Consider the following 19,261-nt stretch of genomic DNA (forward strand, 5'->3'; position numbering starts at 1 on the left):
ATTTCAAAGTTTATACAGGTTAAGCAGGAAATGGTGCTGAAACCAAAGGTGATTATAAGCCATGATATTATAGATTGTCAGAGCAAGTTCAAGAGATCATATGGCTTATTTATGTTCTCAAGAGCACCCATTAGACTAAACGTGTCCTAGTTGAGACTAACCAATTTAGCAGAACAAAGAGCAAAACCCAAACTTCTTGTCATCATGGTACAGCATGATACTAGTCTTTGCAACTCATTTGACACTGAGTGGTGCAAATTTGTGTCCCCTTTTTAACCATGTTGCAATCAGCTGTTTACACCGCTGACCAATTCTTGCAACCAGTTGTCAACCCTACAGAAAGGAAATAGACAAATACTTACAATTGAGTCTCTGCTGATATTTCTCAATCACTTTCAGAAGCTCCATGCAGGATGTCTGTATTGTACGATATATCTGAAACAATGACATTGGAGTTGAAAGATCTATAACAGCAGGGCAGCCAGGCCAGCAATAGTTGGCAACCCTTTGGATTCCAACCTCTATACTAAAATTCTATGTTAACCAATTGTAATGGTCACGTAAACCTGAACAGACGCAACACAGTTTCAAGTGAGAGCGAGCCTGCGACACAATTATTCATTAACTGGCGATCTCCCTCAGAGATCACAGGGAGAGCTTTTGTTGGAATTGTTTAGAAATCCACTGCAGGATATTGGTTTCCTCTGTGACTGAACACTTAAGTTCCACAAACAACAAAGCCATCCGGACTCTCCCTTTAAAACCACTTGGAAATCCAGCAACAGCACATTAAAGTACAAACGTGGCTCCATGTCAACAGGAAGACATGCTTCAGTTCCTTTGAGAATTACTTCTAATGCTAAAGTATGTCTGTAAACTCCCTGGCATTTATAAATCTTTCAGTATGTGAATGAAATATTTGCTTCAGATAGTAACAAAACAAGCTGCAGAAGTTATATCATCATTTGTTTACTGCTTATTGGGACAAAGGTCTTTCTCTGTGATAAAGTACCTCAGTACTTCAACTCACAGAAGCTGTCCACATCTAGCAATCAATCCACATTCCAGAACCTCAACAAATTCACTGATATCAACTGGTGTATCAGGATATCCCTGCAGACACAAGGGACTGCAGATGCTGGAATCTGGAGCAACAACAAACTGTTGGAGGAACTCAGCAAATAATCCAGGGTCTTGACCCGAAACCTTGAATGTCCCTTTGCCTCCACAGATGCTGCCTGATCTGCTGAGTTCCTCCATGATATCCCTGCAGATTGCCTGAAGAGTCCTGATAACACATGCAAGCCTTCATTACATTAACAACTCCTAACTGGGTTTACAGGTTAGATGTGGAGAGAATGGTTGTTTGTGGGAGAATCTAGATCTGGGGTTACTGCTTAAAATCTTAATTCTTAGACAGGGGTGAGAGTTCAATTTTTTTTCTCTGAGGGACATGAGTCTTTGGAACTCTTATCCTCAAAAGGCAGAAGAAGCAGAGGTCTTTGAATACTTTTAAGGTAGAGGTGTATAGACTCCAGATGATCATACATTACCATGGACTTGGGAATGCAGCATTAAAGTTACAATGAGATCGGCTGTGATCTTATTGCAATGGCAGAGCAAGCTTGAAGGGCTGAGAGGCCTACTGCTGTTCTTTTGCAGGTTCATTCACCCTTTTATGATTCTGAATAAAACGAGGCCTAGACAAGCAATAGGAAATAATGTGTACAATAGAGGAATGTGACACAAGGTTAACTCAAAACGTACCAGACACCCAAAATATTCAGGGCTTATTATTGACTGTAATTACATTTTTAAGGCTTCCTCAGAAGTATGATCATAAGTGGAACGAAAGCTATTACTGTGCATTAAAAATGTCTTTATGGCTCCCGGGATCCAAAGTCACTGTGGTTTGACCACCCACCATAGTTAGATGTGGTGGTGACTATGCAGTGGAATATTGAATTTGAAAGGTTAATACAATCTAACAGTAATTCGGTCAGTCAAGAGCTCCCTTCAAGAGACAAAGGACCAGCTTCTGGCACATTCCTATCTCTCATGTGGAAGAAACAAATCTTGAGAAAAGGTAATCCCATATAACATATGCATTTCTAATGGAAACTCCATTGTCCTTTATTCCTGATAGTGTAATCAAAGCGCAGTGTGATTTTATTTGTACACCGGAGAGTAAACGACATTAATAAAATGCCTGCAAATGACCATGCTCAAGAGCAATGCCAGTAGAGGCCAGATGATAGGTCCCTTGCCCTCTCTACATATTGCTGACATTGCTACAGGGACAGAAAATTGCAACTGGATAACACGGTATTCCACAGGAGGAGGAGAACTATTCTAACAATTTGGAAAAGCAAACAAACATAGAAAGATGGAAATACTGAGGTGGAAATATTTGGATAATAAACTTACATTTATCTGCAGAATTCATGAATTACACTACAACAGAAATCTGGAGTCAGGATGAGGTCGGCTTTGCAGGAAAGTAACCCCTTGTAAAGGTGGCCCTGACGTTTCAATTTACACTACAGTGACTCAGCCCCACTATAAGGCAAAGCTACCTTGCACCAGTGTTGCACTGGGAACACAGTCTAAGGCTTTGACCGCAAGTAACCTGTCAATTTTATCCCAATCATGTTGCAGAAGGAGCAATCCAGGCAGAATTTAAGGTTCTCTGTAGCCAGTGGTAATAATATAGATTTTTTTTGTTTCCCCAGTCTTTCATATCTAACTACAGGCTAATTGCCCAGAGTAAGGATACATATCCTATTCTTAGTGCAGTGCATGCTCATAGCTAAGTATTAAATTAAAATTAAAAGCAGTGGAAGCAGCTGTTACAGGGCTGTCTTAAATGTCATGCAGAATTAATATTAATGAAAAAAAACTGAACACTTGGTGATACAACTAATAATCATGCTGGCTGTGGGATGTCAGGCAGCAGAGTGATGTGCAGTGTGCCACACTCCATTAATAGAAGTAGAACAAGCTAAATTCGAACATTTCCACTGGAACTTGATATGACTCATGCGCTCATTTCCTATAGAACATCCTTCACTAGAGTTGCCAATGCTTCTGGAATTTTATTTTCCTTCCTCCAATCTTCGCCCCTCGTGTTGGGAGAGAATTGAATTTTGCCAAAGTATGGGCCCTACTGCCAGCAGCTGCTCTCCAGTGAGGTCTTCGAGTGGTCACTACACACTGAGGATCGTCAGGCTGTTCCACTAAGTGGAGAAGTCACAGTTGTGCAAAGCCATCACCTACCTAACTTCCAAACACGCTCAATGCCCAGCATAATAACTGGGAGTGGGAAATCTGGCTGCACTACCATGGACTTGCTTTCGATAATGTCTTTGCTTTTTTTGCACTAAGGTCTTATTTTTGCAAAGGCTTTTTTTTTCTACTGCATGGTATAATTTTATGTATAATTTACATTCTGTGTGTTGTCTGTACCTATGTACCTATGATGCTGCTGCAAGCAAATTTTTCATTGTACCTGTACCTGACTGTACTTGTGCACATGACAATAAACTCAACTTGACTTGACTAGTCCAAGGCATAAAGACAAAAGGTAAATTCAAAAGCTGTCCTGGCTGAGGTCAGCTAAGAACAGAGAAGCAATTAATCTTTGCTTTCTCTAAATTACACCACGACTACACTTTGAATTCAAGCAATGGCCCTACAAACGAGGCGGCATCACTCAACCTCCTCTAACCGGAAATGTTCGAATGAGGCAGGGCAAGTGGATGATGTGTCAGTGGGGGAGCACTTTTGGCCCAGTGACCATAATTCTATTAGCTTTAAAATAGTTGTGGAAAAAGACAGGACTGCTCCACAAGTTAAAGTCCTAATTTGGGGCAAGGCCTTTTTTTGTCATTACACAGAAATTTGCAACGGTTGATTGGGAGAGACTGTTAGCAGGTAATAGGATGTCTAGCAAGTGGGAGACTCTTAAAAGTAAGATAGGGAGAGTTCAGGGCCGCCATGTTTCTGTTAGAGTGAAGGGCAAGATTGGCAGGATTAGTGAACCCCAGCAAACGAAGAATGTTGAAGTTCTGGTCAGGAAAAAAAAGAGGCATATCTCAGGTATAGGCAGCTGGGATCAAGTGAATCCTTAGAGGAGTATAAAGGGTGTAGGAGTACACTTAAAGGAAAATCAGGAGTGCAAAAAGGGCAGATAAGGTAAAGGAGAATCCTAAGAGACACTTGGGATGAAGGGTCTCGACACGAAACATTTTATGTTCATTTCCCTCCATAAATGCTGCCTGACCCACTGATTTCCTCCAGCATTTTATGTGTTGCTCGAGAATCCTAAGAGAGTCTATCAGTATATTAAGAGCAGAAGGGTAACGAGGGAGAGAATGGTCATCTATGTGTGGAGCCACAGGAGATGGGCGAGGTCCTTAATGAATATTTCTCGTCTGTATTTACCATGGAGAACGTCATGGAAGCTAACGAATTCAGGGAAGACAGCGGTGCTGTCCTGAAATATATTGATATTATGAAAGAGGAGGTGTTGGTGGTGTTAAAGCACATAAAGATGGATAAATCCCTGGAACCTGACCTACTGTGTCCTAGGATGTTGTGGGAAGCAAGGGAAGAAATTGCTGGAACCTTAGCAGGACTTTTGTTTCTTCCTTAGCCACGGGTGAGGAACTGCAGTTCTGGTCACCATTCTATAGTAAGGATGTGATTAAGCTAGAAACGGTGCAGAAAAGATTCACAAGGATGTTGCTGGGACTGGAGGGCTTGGATAAGGAGAGATTGGATAGGCTGCAACTGTTCTCCCTTGACTGAAGGCAGCTGAGGGGTAACCCTATAGAAGTTTATAAAATCATAAGGGGCACAGATAGGGTAGATAGTCACAATCTTTTTCCCAGGGTAGGGGAGTCTACAACTAGAGGGGATAGGTTTAATGTGAGAGGGGACAGATCTAAAGAGGACTTGAGGAGCCAGATTTTCATACAGAGGGTGTTGGGTATATGGAACGAGCTGCCAGAGGAAGTGGTAAAGACTGGTACAATTACAATGTTTAAGACATTTAGACAGGCTCATAGATAGGAAAGGTTTGGAGGGATATGGGCCAAACACAGGCAAATGGATCTAGCTCAGGAAAGCACCTTGGTTGGCATGGACGAGTTAAGCCAAAGGGCCTGTTTCTGTGTTATATAACTCTTTGAGTCTACTTCACAGCTGTGAAGCACTTGAAAACATTTTAAGAGTTTGAAACTTAAGCTTGCTCTTTATAAAGATAACTACTCAAACATATTTTCTTCATTATGAACCCAAGCTGGCTTGTGCCCACAGAAGATGCATTATCACATTGCTATTTGTGGAAGCCTGCAAGACAGCATCCTCACTAAAGTTCTGAGGGCTTGCAAAGTGCAATATAAGTGCAAGTCATTCCTTTTCTTAGAAATGAACTCAGTGCTCCTGAAGTGGGCAGAGAGATTGAAAAATAAACTATCAGCTGGAACTGCATGTAAGACTCTTACGAACAGATTTTTACTTGTTTGTGAAACGTATCCCTGAGGTGAAAAACTGGAGTAAAAATTAAAAGATTTTTGTATCTTTGTTAGCTATGGGTCAGGTACTGGAAGACAGCTGATTTTGTACCTTTATTTAAGAAGGGCTGCAAGGACAAGCCAGGGAACCTCAGGCCAGTGAGCCCAACATCAGTGATGGGAAAATTACCAGAGCGTATTCTGAGAGACAGGATCTATCTGCATTTGGAAAAGCAAGAACTGATTAGGGATAGTCAGCATAACTGTGTGCAGGAACTTTTTGAAGAGTTGACTCACAGAGGATTGACGAGGGCAGGGCAGTAGACATTGTCTACATGGACTTTACAACGAGCTGCCAGAGGAAGTGGTAGAGGCGGCTACAATTATAACATTTAAAAGGCATTTGGACAGATACACAGAGGTTTCAGGAGATATAGGTCAAACGCAGACAAATGGATCTAGCTTAGATGGGCATCTTGGTTAGCTTGAATGAATTGGAGCGAAGGGTCTGTTTCTGTGCTGTATAACTCTATGACCCTAAATTACTGCCTCACCCTGTTACTTGGAAAGACAATTTGTAATATTTTAAATCTGAGACTGACAGGTTTTTGTTAACCAAAGATATTAAGAGAAATGGGAAATGTCAGGTACGTGGAATTCAACTAGAGACTTCACTGAATGAACTAAATAGCATGCCCCTGTAGATTTTCTCCCAAAGATTGGAAAATTGAAAATAGAAAATAGAAAATGCTAAAAACATTGTGCTGTATGGAAAAGACAAGTGTAGCTTTTAATTTGGACCCTCAGCTTTCAACAAAAATCTCTGCTCAAAACACACTTTTTTTCCTCAGATACAGACTGACCCCCCCAAACCCCAACCCCTCCCCCTGTCCCCCCCCCCCCCCCCAAGTGTTTTCTTTTCATTCAGTACAGGCAGCATTTATATACAGTCTACAGTCATTGCTGACACAACACAATCAGGCCAGTATTGCCTCCACAGGTTTCGTGAACATAATGGTACCATTCAACATTTAGAAAAGAATACTCTTCATGCCAATACATTTTGTTCTATATCCTTCATCATCACCTTTTTCCTACTCGTGATGAACCTATAATTACCTTTACTTCACCCTACCTTAAGTATATCCACACCGTTCAAGTCTATACACTATGGAAATTATACATCATGCTATTATATTTCACTCAGATCCAAGGATGAGGGTAGTCAGATTTGGACACCTACCTCTAGCTTTGCATCCAAATCTGCATCAGAAGCCACCAGATGCTCATCTTCCTTCTTTCCCGTTGCTTTGATGAGTGCCTGCTTTGTCTTCCAGTACTTCTTCTGCATCTGGCTCACTACTGACTTGTCATCCTCAAGAACATACCGGTTAAACATCTCTCCAGAATACCTAGTGATAATAACAGCCAGTCATTTTGCTTCAGTAAATGTTGTTTTCCCCCATAGACAGATGCTACTAAATGTTGTGTAGGGATTTACCTGGTTTAATAAAGAGATTAAGTTTCTGAAGAACCCTCCTATGTGAAAATTCATACAGCAAGAGGTATAATAAACCGTTATCTTTCACGAGGGGATACCAGTTGTTGTGGATGGTAAGAAATGTCAGAAACTAATCAATTCCTACCAGTGAGGATGCAGTAAGTCAAAAGCAAACTGCGCTTGTTTTGACAGGCTAAAACATACAAGCAAAAACTTACAAATTGTCACCAGATGTGCAGGTGCTAAAAAGAGAACTTTTTTTCCCCATTTTAAATAGCTTGACTATTTCACAGACTCCTTTCCATTAAATCAATCAAAAAGAAAAATGTTAAATGTTTTTGGTTTTCACAGACCCACTGTTATCAGACTCTTGAACAGACCTCTCATATGCTAAAAAAATGAACTCTTGATCTCCCAATCTACCTTGTTGTGGCCTTGGCACATTATTTGTTTACCTGCACTGCACTTTCTCTGTAAACATAACACCATATTCTGCTTTCTTTTTACTACCTTGATGAAATTATGTACGGCATGATCTGTCTGCAATGCATGCAAACAAAAACTTTTCACTGTATCTCAGTACACGTGACAATAATAAACCAATAAATCAATGTTTGAAAGACTGTCTCCAAATGTGTTGCCACCCTTTGTTGTAAATCCTCCCTAAGTGATAAATTAAATTAAATAAAACCACACTTTGTTCCAATGTCCTGCTGTGCCCTACTCTGATTTCGCATTTTCTGGGTGGTTGCCTTAGACAGACACATGAATGACAGAACAATAGGGGGCTATGTGGGAGGGAAGGATTAGATAGATCTTAGAGCAGGATAAACTGTTGGCACAACATTGTGGGCCGAAGGGCCTGTACTGTGCTGTAGTGTTCTATGTTCTATGCACCAACCAACAACTCTGGAGTTAACATGATTCAAATTATATTTCTATCTCTGCACATGTATATTATACATGCTGGACAGTTGTTCAACTGTAGCTTTCCAACCGCTGCCTTGAAAAATCAGATATCACTTATCTGCTTTTTGATGCAATTTTCAGAACAGATTATTTCAGGCTTTTCAATTTAAAATTGTTTGGGCTCCTCACCATCTACTACAGGTTTGGGTACATCCTGGATTGTTGCTACGACAGACCCACCAGAAGAGGTGGCACAATCAGGAGGGAGTGACCGGGATATTGAGAGATTGAGATTAAGAGTAAGGAAGTCATGTTGCAGCTGTATAAAACTTTAATTAGGCCACACCTGGAATACTGTGTGCAATTCTGGTTGTCCCATTACAGGAAGGATATGGAGATTGTGGAGAAGGTGCAGAAGAGGTTTACCAGGATGCTGCCTGAATTAGAGGGTATGAGCTATAAGGAGAAGCTGGATAAACTACGGTTGTTTTCTTGGAAGCATCAGAGGCTGAGGGGAGACCTGATAAAAACTTATAAAATTATGAGAAGCATAGATAGGGTAGACAGTCAGAATCATTTTCCCAGGGTAGAAATGTCAAGTACTAGAGGACATGCATTTAAGGTGAAAGGGGGAAAGTTTAAAGTAGGCAACTTGTTTTTTTTTACACACAGAGAGTGGTAGGTGCCTGGAATGGGCTGCCAGGGGTAATAGTGGAAGCAGATTTGATGGTGGTGTTTAAGTGGCAGTTAGACAGACACATGAGTATGCGAGGAGAGGAGGGATATGGATCATGTACAGGCAGAAGTGATTTAGTTTAATTCAGCATCGTGTTTGGCACAGACATCATGGGCTGAAGGGCCTGTTCCTGTGCTGTACTGTTCTATGGTCCATGGAGTCCTCAACTATGACTTTGAATTCGTCAGAGCCTCTAGGGTAAGGAAATTCTTTCTAGTTACCATCCTCCGCCTCCCTCAGTTGATGAATCATCCACTCCACCATGTTGAGCTCCATTTCCAGGAGACAGGAAGGAAACAAGGACACAGAATGTGCTTGGACGGGGGGGGGGGGCTGCTTTTATCATTCATTCAAGAGTGTCTCAGCAATAACACTGCAGACTGAGTTGCCCAAGGACATAGCTGCCAAGCTGAGATTATTGCAGATAAGAGGAAAAACATGAGTGAAAAGCTTACTTGAACTTGTATTCGTCTATCCATGCATTGCTGTGCATTTCAACATTGGCGGGAATGCTACCACTATGTCCTTGTGGTAGAATGGTAGAGTGGTTATAGAATCATAGATCACAAGATCACAAGATAAGGGAGCAGAAGCAGGCCATTCGGCCCATCGAGTCTGCTCCAAGGAAAAGGGAAAAAGAAATGGGGTGGGAAAAAAAGAGAGAGAAAAAAAAAACTATTCTAATCCCATTTGCCAGCCTTATCCCCATATCCCTTGATACCCTGACTATTTAGATATCTGTCTATCTCCTCCTTGAACACCCCCACTGATCTGGCCTCCACTGCTGTGCGTGGCAAGGAGTTCCACAATTTCACCACCCTCTGGGTAAAGAAACTTCTCCTCATCTCTGTCTTGAAACTGTACCCTCTAATTCTAAGATTGTGCCCTCTGGTCCTGGACACGCCCACCAAGGGAAACAGCCTAGCCACATCTACTCTATCCTTACCTGTCAACATTTTAAATGTCGCTACGAGGTCCCCTCTCATCCTTCTGTACTCCAGCGAGTACAGTCCAAGAGCCGACAAACGCTCATCGTACTTAAGCCCTTTCATTCCTGGAATCATTCTCGTAAATCTCCTCTGAACCCTCTCCAACGTCAGCACATCCTTCCTAAGATGCGGGGCCCAAAACTGCGCACAGTATTCCAAATGAGGCCTCACTAGCGCCCCGTAGAGCCTCATCAACACTTCCTTACTTTTATACACTATACCTCTCGAGATGAATGCCAACATAGCATTCGCTTTCTTAACCACCGATCCAACCTGGTGGTTAACTTTTAAGGTATCTTGTATAAGTACCCCCAAGTCCCTTTGTACTACCGCACTATCAATCTTCTCTCCTTCTAGATAATAATCTACCCGCTTATTTCTACTTCCAAAGTGTACAACTGCACATTTCTCAACATTGAATCTCATCTGCCATTTTCTTGCCCATTCTCCTAAACTGTCTAGGTCCCTCTGCATTCTTTCTATTTCCTCTATGCTCCCTACTCCTCCACTTATCTTGGTGTCATCCGCAAACTTAGCCACACAACCATTTATTCCATCATCCAAATCATTGATGTACAAGGTAAAAAGGAGAGGCCCCAACACCGACCCTTGCGGCACACCACTAGTAACCGGTAACCAACCAGAACGAGATCCTTTTATTTCCACCCTTTGCTTCCTGCCAACCAGCCAATTCTCCACCCATTTTGCTATACAGAATCTTGGTCAGCATGGAAACAGGCCTTTCGGCCCAACTGGTCCATGCTGACCAAGATTCCCATCTAAGCTAGACCCACTTGCTCGCATTTGGCTCATATCCCTCTAAATCTTTCCTATCCATGTACCTCTCCAAGTGCCTTTTAATGTTGTTAACATACCTGCCCGAACCACTTCCTTTGGCAGCTCATTCCATATACTGATCACCCTATTAAATCTCTCCCCTCTCACCTTAAACCTATGCCCTCTAGTTCTTGATTCCCTAACCCTATTGTGATTTTATATATCTCTATAAGGTCACCCCTCAGACTCCTACGTTCCAATAAATAAAGTCCCAGCCTGCTCAACCTCTCTCCACAACTCAGTCTCTCTGACTGGCAACATCCTCATAAATCCCCTCTGCACTCTTTCCCATAGCAGGGTGACCAAAACTGAATATAATATTCCAAATGTGGCCTTACCAATGTCTTGTACAACTGCAACATAACATCCCAACCTCTATACTCAATGCCCTGACAGATGAAGGCCCAGTGTGCCAAAAGCCTTCTTCACCACCCTGTCTACCTGCGACTCCACTTTCAGGGAACCATCTATTTGTACTCCCAGGTCCCTCTGTTCTACAACCTCCCGAGAGTCCTACTGTTCACTGTGGAAGTCCTACCCTCATATGTCTTCCCAAAATACAACACCTTGCACTTATCCGCATTAAACTCCATTTGCCATTACTCGGTCCACTTACCCAGCTGATCAAGATCCCCCTGTAAATCCTGATAACTACCTTCACCGACAACGACACCACCTATTTTAGTGGGTTACTCCTACTGATGCTGTCATGGATAGATGCATTGGCCGCAGGTAAATTAATGAGAACAAAATAGGTTCATCCATTGTGTTACTTTTCTCACTACATACCACGGTTTGGTAGCTATGTTCTTTAGGACCTGGCCAGTTCAGTCAGCCACCAAGCCACTCTTGCTAATGGACAATGAAGTCCTAGGCACATTCTGGACATCCTCCATTATATGTCTCACTACTAATGTACAAAACAGAACAGGTTCGGAACAGCTTTAACAGCAAGATCTGGACAGGGACAGGATGATAAATGCAAACAACATTTGTGACTCTCAACCACCAGGAAAAGACTCCCTCTAACATTGCACAGCTTCACCATTACTGAATCAACATCTTAGAGATCGCCACTTAAACTTAAGTGGGCCAGTCAAAAAATTACTGTGGTGAACAAAGTTGGACAAAGGCTGGGTGTTCTACAATGGATGGGTCATCTTCTAACACACCAAGGCCTTTGCACTGTCTGCGATACATAACAGGATGTGATGGAATAGTTTCCACTTGGTTGGATGAGTTCAGCTCCAACAACACTCAAGAAGCTCAATAATGCAAGTTGCCTGACTGATATTCATATTTCCTCCCTTCTCCCAGGGCATTATGGCTGGGATGTGTGGCAACATCAGAATGAACATGGCTTCTTCTACATCACCTTCTATACCTGTGACCTCAGCAGACACATGGGTCTACCACCAAGTCTCAAACTTTCCTTCTATCTCTCTGGGTCAAAACTCTGGGCCACACAACCTAACTGCACAGTGGAGGTAACAAACACATGCATTACAAAGCTTCAAGGAAGCAGCTCACACCCACTTTCTCCAAGTAGGGATGGGCAATAACTGCTGGCCTTGTTGGTGATTCCTAAGGAAGGGGTTGGTTTTATTGATGAGCACTGACTACTTGAGGTAAGTGCCAGTAGCCACTTCCCCGTTTGTTCCCTCACCTTGTGGAAAGTCTGCTGTTCAGACCATAGACCATAAGATATAGGAGCAGAATTAGGCTATTCAGCCCATTGAGTCTACTCCGCCATTCAATCATGGCTGATTTCTTTTTTCAACCCCATTCTCCCTATAACCCTTAACCCCTTTACCAATCAAGAACCTATCAGTCTCTGCCTTAAATACACCCAATGACTTGGCCTCCACAATCCTCTGTGGCAACTAAATCCACAGATTCACCACCATCTGGCTGAAGAAATTCCTCCTCATCTCTGTTTCATTCTGAGGCTGTGCCCTTTGACCCTAGACTCTCCTACTAATGGAAACATCTTCTCCACGTCCAGTCTATCCAGACCTTTCAGTATCCAGTTGGTTTCAATGAGATGCCCCATCCTTCTGAACTCCATCGAGTACAGGCCCAGAGACATCAAATGCTCCTCATACATTAAACCTTTCATTCCTGGGATCATCCTTGTGAACCTCCTCTAGACCTCTCCAGGGCCAGCACATCCTTCCTCAGATACGGGGCCCAAAACTGCTCACAATATTCCAAATGGTGTCTGACCAACACCTTATAAAGCCTCAGTTGTACATCATTGTTTTTATATTTAGTCCTCTCAAAGTGAATGCTTCAGGGTGGGAATATGCAGAGGAATGAACAAGTGAGGGGACTATTGTCTGTTTTACTACAGAAACCCGGACACTTAAATGCTAATGGGACAGATTTCTATGGATTGGCAAATGTAGGTTCCAGTTTAATCATCCTCTACATGGCAGTTTTCAACAATGCAGGGAGGCAATGCCCACTGAACACTCCCTAGAACACCTGTAATGGAAACAGTTATTTGTACGATAATTATGATTTGATAATTTACTGTTTATGCTAGCTAAGATATGTAGACAAATAAAATAGCAGTAGTTTTTTGGATCTATTCTGAGGTTATTTGGGTGCCGTTCAAGGCTTGGAGATCAAACTACAGGCTTGCTGATAACCACTGCCACTGCAATGAATCTGAGGTCTTAATTATTAAGAGCCTAGACTAGAAATATAGAACATACTGTGCACATTAGATAATTCTAAAATGTAAACTAGAGAATTCTGCAATGGAAGGCAAAAGAGCTGCAGGAATGATAGAGCAATGGATTACAGAACACAGGAGCAGGAAGATTTCAGAACAAACAGGGTAGATTCAGTGGAGCCTCACAGCTCCAGTTACCTGGATTCAATCCTGACCCTGTGCTGTAGTTGAATGACAAAATCTGGAGAGAGTTGATGGGGATATAGTGAGAATAAAATGGGACAAGTGTAGATGGCGCTTGATGGTTGGCGCAGACCTAATGGGCTGAAGGGCCGGATACCATGCTGTATCACTCAATGACTCTAAATGAGAATGCAATTGTCCATTGGCCAACTGGCCAAGAGGAAGGGAAATTGAGGCATGAAGGTGAAATCATTCTAAGAATGACATTTAGGTCATGGAACTAAACCACAGCTGTAAACGAAGCTCATAGAAATTACAATAATTTTATTCATGAATGCACAATGACAAGATTCAGGCCCATTCATCTTTTTTGGAAGTCTTCCCTACCTCCACTGGGTAGTTGTGAGGGGGGCAATAAGTGGAAGACAAACCTACTCAGCCATTCTCATGTACCCCCAAGTGTCAGCGAACTTTAGATGCAATTGCTTATAAGAAACAGTAACTAAATCTGCCCTTCAAATTGGGACATAGCACACTCACGGCCAGGTAACAAGTTTGCATACATCTGTGGCCCCTCCATGTACCATACCGAAATACCACCGATGTTATTCCTGTTGCACTGATGGAAGCTTACCCTGAATGACGATCCATTGTGTGGTGCTTCTGTTGTGAGCAACCTGAACAGAGAATCAACAAAAGCTGTAAGTTTCAGGATTTTCAATTTCAATGAAGAAGGTTTACTTATCCAGCCCCTTTCCCAAACCACGTCACAGCTAATAAAATAATTCTTGTGATGTGTGATTACCATCTCACACAGGGAGCATAAATAATTTGTCACCAGGATTTTAATACGACACGCATACAAAGTTCCTGTGAAGTGGATCATCCTACTGAACTAATTAGATACATGAAATCAAATGACAAAAAGCTCTGTGCATAACAAAGCAGCTCCCTCCAGTAATGCATATAATGTGTGGTAATAAAACTGGCAAGGAAAATCCTTGGAGTTTTCCCTAAACTGTACTAAATAAGTTGCTTAACCAGAGTGGTGGGAAGGATGTTAATTTGGCTTCAATATTCATAGTTTGGGGAGGAAAGCAGAGAGAACAAGAAAGTCAACCAGACAGTCCATGTGAAGAGGATCAGCTCAACATGTTGGTGAGTCACCAGACAGCTACTGGCACCTATGGAAACTTACCTAACACTAGTCAATGTTAAAGGAAAGGAGGAGAGGAAACTGGAAAAAGACTTGATAATGAAGATTTTAAATGGTTCACTTTGATCATGGTTCTCACAGACTTGTTCACGATATCAGTGAGCTTCCAGTTGCATACTGGTGACATATCATTGCACTATAGCAGAGTTACAGGCTTGTTGTTAAAGATGCCCAAAAAATCTGCGCTTCCTGTTCTAGGCCACATTGTCGGAAGTTTCAGAATCACCTTCAAGTTAAATCTGTCCTTTGTCTCCCCCTGCCCTACCTCTGCAACCTCCTCCAGCCCTTCAAGAATTTTGTATTTTCCATTCCCTGTTCTCCAACACTAAGTTGTGCTTTCAGCTCTTCCTCCCTGAACCACTCCATCACAATCACTTCCTTTTAAGATGCTTTCAAAGACCCACCAGTTAGCCAAGCCTTTTGGTATCAGTCTTCATAATTCCTTTGACAGTGTTTCTAATTATTATGCTGTGAAGAGCCTTGGGTTGTCACTTGAATACTAAAGGCAGTAAATAAATGCAAGGTGCTGCTGTTGTTGGTTAGGAATTAAATACAGAGTCGTGACTTCCACAATAAGAAGACTACAGCGAGCATCCCAATACTCACTGGATTAAAGCATGGGCTATTTAACCACATAACTTTTACACCTTCAGAGGGCAGATGTAAGGTCTCACTTGGAAGACAGCACCTTCATCAATGTGGTACATTCTCAGTACTGCACTGCGAGGGACAGCCTTGATTATGTGCTCAAGATAATAAATGAATCCCTAACCATTCTGAACTCAGATGCAAGAGTGCAGAGTTCTGAACTCAGGGGCAACTGAGCCAAAGCTGACAGCTGAGTGAAAAGTGCCATAAAAATAGATTGGAGGAACAGTATTTCATATTCCGCCTTGGTAGTCTCCAACCTGATGGCATGAACATCAATTTCTCTAACTACTCCCCTCTGCCCCCCTTTTTACCCTTATCCCACCCACCCTATCACCCGTTCTCTTTCTCCTCCCCTGCCCTCTCGATCAGCCCATCACCCACACGTTCCTCCCTCTGGTTCCCCTCCTCATCTCCCCTTTGTTCCATGTTCCACTGTCGTCTCCTGTCAGATTCCATCTTCTTCAGCCCTCTACCATTTCCACCCATCACTTCCCAACTTCTTACATCATTCCCGCTCTCCCCCTCCCTCACCTGCCTATCTCCACCCCCCTCACCTGCTTATCTTCTCCTCTCATCTGGATCCACCTATCACCCCCAAATTCTTGCTTCACCCCTCCCCCACTTTTTTATGCTGGCTATCTCCCCTCTTTCTTTCCAGTCCTGATGAAAAGTCTCGACCCGAAACGTCAACTGCCCATTTCCTTCCACTGATGCTGCCTGACCCGCTGAGTTCCTCCAGCATTTTGAGTGTTGCTCCAGATTTCCAGCATCTGCAGTCTCGTGTTTCTGACCATTACCAATACAAGGATATATGAAAACATTATTCTTTAGACAGAAATCAACCTAATATGAATCAGCTATAAGCCCACAACATTTTCCCAGGAAACCTGGTCTATCACTCGCAAAAATAATATTTCCTCATCTACATTCTGAATTCATCTCCCTTCATTCACAGCCTGTGATTTCACCATTCTGCACAAGGTTGAACAGCTTATCACAGTCTATATTACCCAGTTCTAGAATCCTACAAAAACTAATGGTATTGCCTCTTATCCTTCTCTTTCCCATCATGGACATAACTGCTCAGATCCAATTCCTGTACAATACCATCCAGACTGCTCCTCACAACACTGCAATTATAAGAGTATTCCACTAGCACTTTGAGACCTTGCAGGGTAATGAAAGGTGCAATAAAAGACTTGCTGATTCTTTGTACATTTACATAACCACCCAGTATCCAATGTTAAATTGTCCAATTGGTCATTCATTATGATGAGGAAGGTGTTGTCTAAACTTCAGAAAAAGTTGTATCTGAGCTGTGACCAAGACAGACATAATTACAGAATACTGATACTTATTTTTATTAATTTGAGTAATTTGCACAAGTCAATGAGATGTCCATTTCTGGAAGGAAACAGTTTAAACTACATCATTGTTTCTTATATATTTTAAACCATTTAAATCACAGTATATCACATCTGTGGAGAGTTTACCTTCACCGATTATATTTTTTTTCAATACACACTCCTTGGGTGCACTGTCACTCACTGCTACATTGCATGTGCACAACTGGTTTGCAGAACTAGAGGACAGTAGAGTCTACGGTTAGGGATTAGTTAGGTTGTCAACAGGTCACAGGAGTGGCCAGGGGGTGGGGTGGGGGGAAGGAATGGGACAGTAACCCCAGGAATGGTGGGTGGGTGGGTGGGGGGGGGGGGGGGGGAGGTGTTCACAAGAGTGGCTAATGGAGAGACCAGGGACCATGGGAGCGGCTGAAGGGTAGAACGCCAGAGGGTGGCACAGCAGTTAGTCATACTGCCTCACAACTGCCACAACCCAGGTTGTGAACATAACCCAGTCCATCACACAGAACAACCTCCCCTCCAATGACTCTGTCTACACTTCTTGCTGCCTCAGGAAAACAGCCAACATAATCAAGGACCCTTCCCACCCAAGTCACTCTCTCTTCTCTCCCCTTCCATTGGGCAAAAGTGACAAAAGTTTGAGAACATGTCCCACCAGGCTCAAGAACTGTTTCTACCCGGCTGTCATCAGACTCTTGAATGGACCTCTCATATGCTAAAGATGAACCCTTGATTTCCCAATCTACCTCGTCGTGGCCCTTGCACTTTATTTGTCTACCTGCACTGCACTTTCTCTGTAACACTATATTCTGCATTCTGTTTTTCTTTTTACTACCTCAATGTTCTTATGTATGGAATGATCTGTCTAGATGGCATGCAAATGAAAGTTTTTCACTGTACCTCGGAACACTTAACAATAATAATAAACCTAAGCAAACCCTGATCTCTGGTACTGTTGTGTGGAATTTGTACATTCTCCCTGTAACGCATGGGCTTCCCCCCCAGTAATCTGGTTTCCTCCCACATCCCAAAGACGTGCTCTTACGTTAACTGTTCATTGTAAATTACCCCTGCTGTGCAGGTTAATGGCAGAAATAATCAAAGGGGAATTGATGGTGGCACAGTAAAGAGAAAATGGGTTGTACAGGAATAAGGAAATAAGAAGAGGGGAAAAGACTGATGGGATTACTCCCGTGAACCTGCACAGACCCATAGAGCTGAATGGCCAACTACTGTGCCCTTATATGGTCAGGTAAGATATAATATACATGGCAGTTGATCCAGCCTAACAAAGTAAAGAAATAATACTGTGAAATCTGCAGTTTAGATAAGGCTTTACGCATGAGTTTAGGCAGCAAGTCTGAACAAACTATTTAACTACAGCAGCTTCACAACTGAGTCTGATTCAGGCCTCACCTTGGCAGTAGAGAAGGCTGAGGATAGACAGGTCAGTGTGGGAGTGGGGAGGGGAACATGTCCATACAGCTTCTCCCTCACCATCCAAGGACCTAAACAGCCCTCCCAACTCGTCCATGCCAACCAAGTTGCCTATCTGACCTAGTCCCATTTGCCTGTTTTTAGCCCATAACCCTGTTTTTAGCCCATATCCCTCTAATCTCTTCCTATCCATGTACCTGTCTAAATGTACCTGGATAGGAAAGAATTAGAGGGAAAGGATAATTGTAGCTGCCCCAACCACCTCCTCTGGCAGCTCATTCCACATACCCACTGCCCTCTGTGTGAAAAACTTCCCCCTCAGTTCTCCTTTAAATCTCTCCCCTCTCACCTTAAACCTATGCCTACCTTGTAAAAAAAAGACTATGACCATTCAGCCTATCTATGCCCACATGATTTTTATTTACAGGTACATCTATAACGTCACCCTGAGTCTTCTTCACTTGGGGGTTAAGAAGTCCAAGCCTGTTCAGTCTCTCCTTATAACTCAAGTCCTCCAGTCCCAGCAAAATGCATGTGAATTTTGTAGGAGTACCCTTTCAAACTGCTTCATAATGTTAATATTTGGTCACTGCATGCCTTCTTTTGCCAGAGGAGACAGCCCTATCCTGTTTACCCTTTACATCCAGTCTATCCTTTATCTGAAGTTATTCAAGTGAATCTACTTTGCACCTTCCCTGGTGCTTCTGTATCTATTCTGCAATATGGAGAGTAGAACTGGAGTAAGCAAGATGCTACAAAATACATACTATAACTTCCCAGCTTTTCAATGTTATCCGTCTAGCAATGGCATCAGTGCTTTCTTTCTCTACATAGTTAGGGCCTTTATAATATGCTATGCCATTTGGATGATTTCTGAATCTTTACCCTTTTGCTCTTCTATATCAGGTAGAACAAAGAACACTACAGCACAGTACAGGCCCTTCAGCCCATAATGCTGTGGCGACATTTTATCCTGCTCTAAGATCTATCTAACCCTTCCCTCCCATATAGCCCCCCATTTCTCCATCATTCATGTGTCTATCCAAGAGTCTCTTAAATGTCCCTAATGTATCTGCCCCCACAACCTCTGCAGGCAGTGTGTTCAACACACCCACCACTCTCTGTGTAAAAAAACTTACCCCTGATATCCCCCTTATACCTTCCTCCAATCACCTTAAAATTATGCCCCCTCATGTTAACCTTTGTCGCCCTGGGAAAAAGTCTCTGACTGTCCACTCGATC

The 19,261-nt window shown here is 42.6% G+C and overlaps 1 protein-coding gene across 3 annotated transcripts in view; it reads right to left on the reverse strand.

The window, feature by feature from the left end:
- ical1 (islet cell autoantigen 1-like) overlaps positions 1-19,261 on the reverse strand; it is a 109,372-nt gene that overhangs the window by 73,243 nt on the left and 16,868 nt on the right. For all 3 annotated transcript variants that reach the window (XM_052023459.1, XM_052023452.1, XM_052023467.1), the window contains 3 exons: positions 13,986-14,028; positions 6,760-6,928; positions 363-435 (listed from right to left, as the gene is read on the reverse strand). In XM_052023459.1, the coding sequence (XP_051879419.1) occupies positions 363-435; positions 6,760-6,928; positions 13,986-14,002 (259 nt within the window). In that variant the 5' untranslated portion in view covers positions 14,003-14,028. The remainder of the gene's footprint in view (positions 1-362; positions 436-6,759; positions 6,929-13,985; positions 14,029-19,261) is intronic.

The sequence above is a fragment of the Pristis pectinata genome, chromosome 1 (assembly GCF_009764475.1).
Source record: "Pristis pectinata isolate sPriPec2 chromosome 1, sPriPec2.1.pri, whole genome shotgun sequence".
NCBI lineage: Eukaryota > Metazoa > Chordata > Chondrichthyes > Rhinopristiformes > Pristidae > Pristis > Pristis pectinata.